This window comes from Condylura cristata, unplaced genomic scaffold (assembly GCF_000260355.1).
Source record: "Condylura cristata isolate star-nosed mole 26May11 unplaced genomic scaffold, ConCri1.0 scaffold00004, whole genome shotgun sequence".
Classification (NCBI taxonomy): Eukaryota; Metazoa; Chordata; class Mammalia; order Eulipotyphla; family Talpidae; genus Condylura; species Condylura cristata.
The window spans coordinates 3,764,915-3,771,775 of NW_004567105.1; the positions used below are offsets into that span (position 1 = coordinate 3,764,915).

Genomic DNA, 6,861 nt, shown 5'->3' on the forward strand with positions numbered 1-6,861 from the left:
AGCCTGACGCTGTCCACTGGTTCTCTCGCTCTGGAAATTCCCGGTCTTGGAGAAACAACCCGCCCTGCCCTGCCTGCTCTCCGCCCAGAGAAGGGAGACAGGGAGAGCCCGCTCCGAGGCTCTGTGGCCATTCGCGCGTGCCCAAGGGAAGCCAGCAGAACGAGCTGGGGAGGGAGGACCCTGGAGGTTTCGGGGCGGAGGTGACATCTGGGCCTGGAAGGCCGAGCGGAAGGCCCGGAGGGGGGCAGGCCAGCACGGGCCCTGCCTGTGTGCAGCCCTTGACAGGTGCCAGGCAGGGCCACAGCCCGTGGCGCCAGCAGCCCCTCGCCAAGGCTCTCCGCCCTGCCAGCCTCCGCCCTGGCCGGAACACCTTGCCCTTCGCTGCCAGGCCAGCCCCGCCCTTCCTATCTCAATTCTGCTGTGCCTTCCTGTCCCAGACAAGCGGCTGTTCCCCCACTCTGGGTCTTATCATCCCCTCCACACCTCAGCAGGCTTCTCCCCAGCCTGTGGGCTCTCAGCAGAGCGCAGCCCTGCACAGCTCCCTGTGGGTATTTAACAGACGCCGGCTCCCTGGTGGCGCAGGAGTTAAGCCTCAGCACTGTGAAGCTACCGCCTGCCTGCCGAGTACAACCTCCGCCAGGGAGTGCCCAGGGCACAGCAGACCCCTCTTGTCTCCCCGCTGCCCCCCTCAGCTGCATATTTCAGTCCATCTGCCTGCTCTGCTCCCCGCTCTGTCTCTGGTGAGTCCTGTCACCCCCACACTCCATGCCTCCGGCTTGCATCCCAGCTCTTGTATACATAAATAAATTAAAAAAAAAAAAGAGGTCACAGGGCATCGAGGGCTGTGGCTGCAGGATCCAAGGGATTTGGGGGGTTTACAAACCCCCCACGGCCGGTCAGAGGCGCTGAGCACCTTTAACTGCAAAGGGCCTTTAACTCAGCAACGTGAAGGTGTCGGGTGACTTTGACAGGGAGGGGCGGGGGAGCGGAGCAGACTGGATCATGACCACAGACAGGCACCCAGGCACCGAGGGGGGCTGGGCGGTGGGGTGCCAGGACCGGCCAGCAGGGAATGGGGCGCCCAGAGGGCAGGTGGGAGCGGGGAGGCAGAGCTCAGCAAGCTGAGCCCTGAGCCAGGAGGGCGGGAGCAGGGAGCAGCCCGAGCAGAGCCGGGAGAGGGTGGCGAGGAGCTGGAGAGACGGGCTGGGGACCCAGAGTAGGCGCCCCGGGGGCCTGGGCCAAGCCAGGACTCAGAGAGGGTGGCTGGGGCAGGCGAGGACGGTGGAGGCAGGAGGCCAAGGAGGTGAGAGGCCAGGGCGGGAGAGGGACGGAGCGGGCAGGAGGGCAGGCTGGGAGCGGCGGGTGAGAGGGCAGGCGTGTGGCCCCAGCCCACAGCGGGCGCGGTCAGCACAGCTGGCCCAGTGCGGGCACGAGAGGCCGAGGGCTTGTGGTCTGGCAGTGGCCTCAGGAGCGAGGGACACCCTGCTCCACCTCCAGGCGGGGCGGAGGGAGGGCTGGGGGAAGCGCACCCCCAGACGGGCCTGACGGGAGCAGGGTCGGGGGAGCCAGGCTGCAGGCCAACTTGTAAGAAGGGATCAGGGACGTGCAAAGGGGAGAAAGATGTGGGGGCCTGGCCAGGTCCTCTCACCCCCCATGAGTGCCACTGGGCTCCCGGATGCCGCAGCCGGGGGCATCTCGGTCTAATGGCCGCCTCTCCCCTCCTTCCCCACAGAGGAGATGGGCAAGATCCCACCCTTGGAAGGGCACTGGCCTCCCTGCCAGGCTCCGCACACAGACCTGGGGCCCAGGCCCCCCAAGCTCAGCCCACTTCTACTAGGTGCAAGAGTGGGAGTCTCCGAAGGTGTCTAGAGAAGAAGCGCCAGCCCCAGCTGCTCGGCCTGTACCCCTCTGCCAGGCAGGGAGACTGAGGGCCAGTGGGCACAGGCCTCCAGCTCCAATCACACCCCAGCCGGGGTCGTGTGGGTACAGGGGGCCCTGGCGCTCCCCAACGGCGGCTTGGCTGCTCCTCCCTCCCGACGCAGGTTTATCCGGTCTGGGTGGATCGGATTCTCCCAGTGTGGATCCTCCCAGCTCTGCCATCTGCCCTCCCGCCCTCCTCCATGTTTCTCCTCTCTGCCCCCGCCCCCCCCTTTGTTCTGTCTCCCAGGCTCAGGCCTGCCCAACAGTTCTGCACACGGGTGCGTCTGGGGACTCCCCACAGCTGGCCGTGTCCTCGAAGTCAGCCTGGGGCTCTGTCCAGCGGCTCCAGTTACCCTCCCTGGGGCTGGCTTCGCACCTCCAGCGGGCACAACAAAAACCGACAGGAAGCGCACTGGACGGCAGCCGTAGGCACCACCTTCTCGCACCTCTGCCCAGAGCCAGGCGCCCCCACCCGAGCCCAGGGGTGGGCTATTCCGTAGTCCCGTGCTTGGCCTCAACTCCCCACTTCTCTCAGGCTCCCCGGGCTCCCGGCTCCCCTCGGCCTCGGGAAACGCCCAAGACAGGGGCACACCTACAGTCAAAGTGCGGTCAGCTCGTGGGCTGACCCCGCCAGACCCGCCAAGGGTCTGTCGCAGGCACAAGGGGAAGACTACGCTGGCGAGCCAGTGAAGGGGGCGCCCACACTGGGCCCCGCCTCCTCCAGAAGCGGGGTCAGGCCTGGCGCTGGGAGAGGACAGGGTCCCCACAGGACACCTGCAGCAAGCTCGCCCGCCACGCCCACACAGCGCTTCTGGAACACACCCTCCCGGCTAAACCCCTCCCTGGGCTCCCGCACGGCAGGTGAAACTCGGCTTGTGTACCTGTCGTCACCTGTCGTCGAGGCCTCTCCGGGGTCACCCCACCCCTGCGCACCCCTCAGCCTCCTGAGCCCTCGATCTCACTCACTCTGGCCCCCAAGAGCTCATATTTAGTGGCTCCAGACAGTGGGGCGCGCTGCTCTTCCCACTTCCCTTTCAGGACCCGCTCAGGACCCACCTCCCCCTGGGAGCCCCCCGTCGCAGCCCCGGCACCCCGGCCCTCCTTCCTGCGCATCCCTAACCTCCCGGGGGTGCTCCCTAACCTCCCGGGGGTGCTCCCTAACCTCCCGGGGATGCTCCCTAACCTCCCGGGGATGCTCCCTAACCTCCTGGGGGTGCTCCCTAACCTCCTGGTGCTTGTGGGCCCGTTCGTTCTCCCCACGGCACTCAGAGCCTCTGGTGGGACACACGCTGGCTGAGCAGGGACATGTGTCTGGGCGAGGCGCCCAGCGCCCGTCCTCACGGGCCCCTTCCACCCAAGGCAGCTCCGATGGGTGGCTGCTGGGGGCAAGCTGGCCGGAGGGGGCCTAAGGGGCTCATGGGGCTAATCTCGACGCCGCTGCGCTGGCCAAGCAAACTCCGGTTCATACTCAAAGTGCATCTGGGGTGAGTGAAGGGAGCTGACACCAGCGAGGGTGTGAAGCTGGGCAGAGCAGCGGCGGGAGTCCGGGCCAGGCGGCCACTCCGAGCCTGGCTCCGCCCCTGCGGGGTCCCCGAGTTGAAGCAAGGCCCTTCAGGATCAAGGGGAAATGGCGAAACTGCCTTTTATCACTTTATTTTGCTAAAGCCGAGAATTAATTAAAAACCTCATGTGCCAGCATCAATATTCTCACCTGCAAGTGATCCCAAACCTCTAAAAGGGGTAAACGCACACACGGGGGTCCTTCAGTCCGTCACGTGGAAGGACCCCGCTGGGTGTCCGGTTCCCCACAGAACAAGGCTTTGCGTGGCCAGTGAGCATCCCGGGCTAGCCCCGCATCCTCGTTCAAACGGGGAGACCGAGGCGCAGAGGGCTCACGGCCGGGGAGCTGGAGAGCAGCCTTCGCCCATTCCCCTGTCGGCCCCGGCCCGTGTGAACAGCGGCTCCGGGCTTGCCCTGGACCCTGTGTCCCACCGGACACCTGCTGGCCGCCCTCTCTGCCCCAACTCGGTGGTCCCTCAGCTCCTGCTGTAAGGGGCAGGGCTCTGGGCAGCAGGGAACAGAGAGCGCCCAGCGAAGAGGCCAGGGGCCCGGCTCCTGCTTCGGCCCTGGCGGGCCCGCTTCCGGCGTGTGGTCCAGGTGGGTGAGGCTTCCCTGGCTTGGGGACTCTCTTTCGGCAAAATAACAGAAAAAGACCTTTCTTTGGCCAGCGTTACAAAGTCACAAGCTAGGGTCCCCCTCCGGGGCTGCGCAGGGGCGGGGACCTGGGACTTAAGGGCTGAAGTCTGGAAAGTTCCAGTAAACCCAGACACACCGGACCCCTCTGCCCCAGAACGCAGGCTGCACGGGACAGCTCCAGACACCCAGTGACCAGGGCCGGACGGTGGCAAGGGGCAGAGCCAACCCAGCCACACCCTCCCTGCGTGCCCCGGGGCCGCCCACTCACTTTTAAAAAGGACAGAAGGAGACAGCGGCCTGAGAGCCAGGGGTTCTCCTACTGCGCTCCTTTCTCCCAGTTTGCTTAATGTGGCAAACTACATGTAACATACAAGTCGCCATCACAGCCATTAAGGTATAGCTCGGTGGCACTACGCGGGTTTGTCCTGTGGTACAAACATGACGAGTTTTGGGTGTTCTTTTTATTTTTTCTAATAATAATTAGGTGCTACTTTTATGGTCAGAAAAAACAGAGAAACCCTGTGTATGTTTAAAAGGTGTCCAGAGCCCTCGCTGTGACCTCTGTGCACATAAACAGAGGGAGTCGGGTGGGGCGGGGCGTCGGCCTGTAGGCGGGAGACCCCCGACTGCAGTTACCCTTTCCAGTCCAGAAATTCCAGGACCCGGAACTCGGCCTGCCCCGCAGAAGCGCGTGCTCTGGGGACAGGCATGTGCTCTGGGTTCCGATCCTGCACCTGCCACCTACATGCTCGGTGTCCTCGGGCCAGTCGCTGGGCCTCTGTGGGCCTCAGTTTCCCAAGTGTTACACAGGCTGCTGGGGGAACGTGCACCCCAGTGCTTTTTCATTCTCCTGCCTGGGCTGCCCTCCCTGCACCCCCAGAGTGCATACACAGAGACCCTTCTCATCTTCCCAGGCTCAGGAGGAGCTTCTTCCGTGAAACCTCTCTGATCTCCAGGCAGGGAGACCCCACTCCTGGCTCACAGGGCAGCCGCCGGGGGGCACCTGGCGCACTCCCCAGAGGGAATGAGGCTCCCTGAGCACTAAGGGCTGCGTCTGAGTCATGCAGCCTTCCCTGGGGCCGGCAGACTCAGTGAGGCTTCGCTAAATGAAGCCATCACGGCAGAAGTGACCTCAACAGACAAACTGCCCACGCCCCTTCACGCAGCCAGTGACTTCACCTTCCCAGGCCGGCGCCCGGGAGCTGGCCAGGGAGATAAGTGACCCGCCAGCACTCCTGAGCAGGCAGCAACCCAGGGCGCCACTGCTCCAGGGGCCCGCCTGGGACTCAGGATGCCAGCAACTGCATCATACATATAAGTTCAGGGCCACACACCCTCATGGATGGACCAAGGGGGGACCCAGAGACTAACAAAGGGCGCTCCCTGCCCTCAAAGAGCTTCCCGTCCGGTGGGCATTTAAGAAGGGGTTTAACTGTGGACACAGCAGGACGTCTTAAAAGGTTTTCAGACCAGAGAAAAGTAGTGAGAAAAACCCTCGATTCCCACCTAATAACGACCCTGATAATGTAGGAAAGGTGGGCTCTCCAGCACCCAGGTCACAGGTGTCTGAGACATAGAATCTCTAACAACGCCCCTGGTCTGCACCCTCAATCCAGGCCCTGCTGGTATGGGTGTCTGGGAAACGGGCAGCCAATCCTAGGGAACCCCAAGTACTCCCTCCCCAAACAGAAGCAGACCATGGATCCCTGGGTGCTGCCAGGACCATCTGGAGCCTTCTGTGCTCGCTGCTTCTGCTCCATTCTCGCCCCCCAACAAGACCCCACTCAGCCCTTCGGTGATTCTGTCCCCCCCAAGCAGAATACACCTCCCTGCTCCTGCCACGGAGGGAATCTAGTCCTCAGTTGCTCCCTCCCCCACCCCGGCATCCAGAGGTAGGCAGGGAGGAAGGTTCTGGGTGGATTCAGAAATTATCTGAGCCGAAGACAGCCTCAAGGAGGCTCCTCATAAATGGAGAAACTGAGGCTTCGGGGTGGCGCTGCCCCTCCCCACCTGGGAATTTAACCGTGAACACGTCTCGGGTGGTTCCCGGCCCAAGGTCACGCGGTGAAGGAGAGGCAGCTCCCGGGAGGATGCCAGGTGTCGGCTCCCGACGCATCGCTCCGCACTGTCCTGGCCAAGCACTCCCTGCCCTCTCTGTCTCCAACGTCCACAGCAGGTGCCGCGTGCACCCCCGCGAGAAGATTCGCGCCCCATACACCCCGAAAAGACCACCTGAAACCCGGCGCAGTCTCTACGGTCGCCGGCCCGCCCCGGCGGCCGCGCGCAGCCAGAGCCGCGAGCTGCAGAGCCGCGGCCTGGAGGCCACAGAGATGCGGGGTGGGGGTCCACACGAGTGGGGAGCTTTGGGCAGCCAGGGCTCCGGGAGCGGGAGGGGGCGCTGAAACCGGAGCCGCCGCCCGCGCCCGAGCCCCCTCCGGGGCCGGGAAGGAAGAGGAGCAGGCGCGGGGCCCCGGGCAGGACGGCTCCCCGCTGGCTGCCGCGCCCCTGCCGAGACCCGGTGGGGTCCGCGCCGCTCGGGCGCACCGCCGGGGCCTGCGTCCCCACCCCACCCCCGGCCTGGCCGGGCCACCCAGCCGTCCTTACCCACGACACGAAGCGCAAGATGGTGTGCGGCTGCCGGACCAGGGTGTGGGGGTCGAAGGCGCCCCCGGCTTTGCCCGCTCCGTACGCACCCCCTTCCATCGTGGCTGCACCCGCGCGGTGCCCCCCGCTCGGCGCGCGCCG

General features: G+C 64.9%; 1 protein-coding gene across 2 annotated transcripts in view; it reads right to left on the bottom strand.

Moving 5' to 3' along the window:
• SYNGR1 (synaptogyrin 1) overlaps positions 1-6,854 on the bottom strand; it is a 21,078-nt gene extending 14,224 nt beyond the window's left edge. For both annotated transcript variants that reach the window (XM_004675646.2, XM_004675647.2), the window contains exon 1: positions 6,721-6,854. In XM_004675646.2, coding sequence (XP_004675703.1) covers positions 6,721-6,819 — 99 coding nt within the window. In that variant the 5' untranslated portion in view covers positions 6,820-6,854. The remainder of the gene's footprint in view (positions 1-6,720) is intronic.
• Between the last annotated feature and the right edge of the window lie 7 nt (positions 6,855-6,861).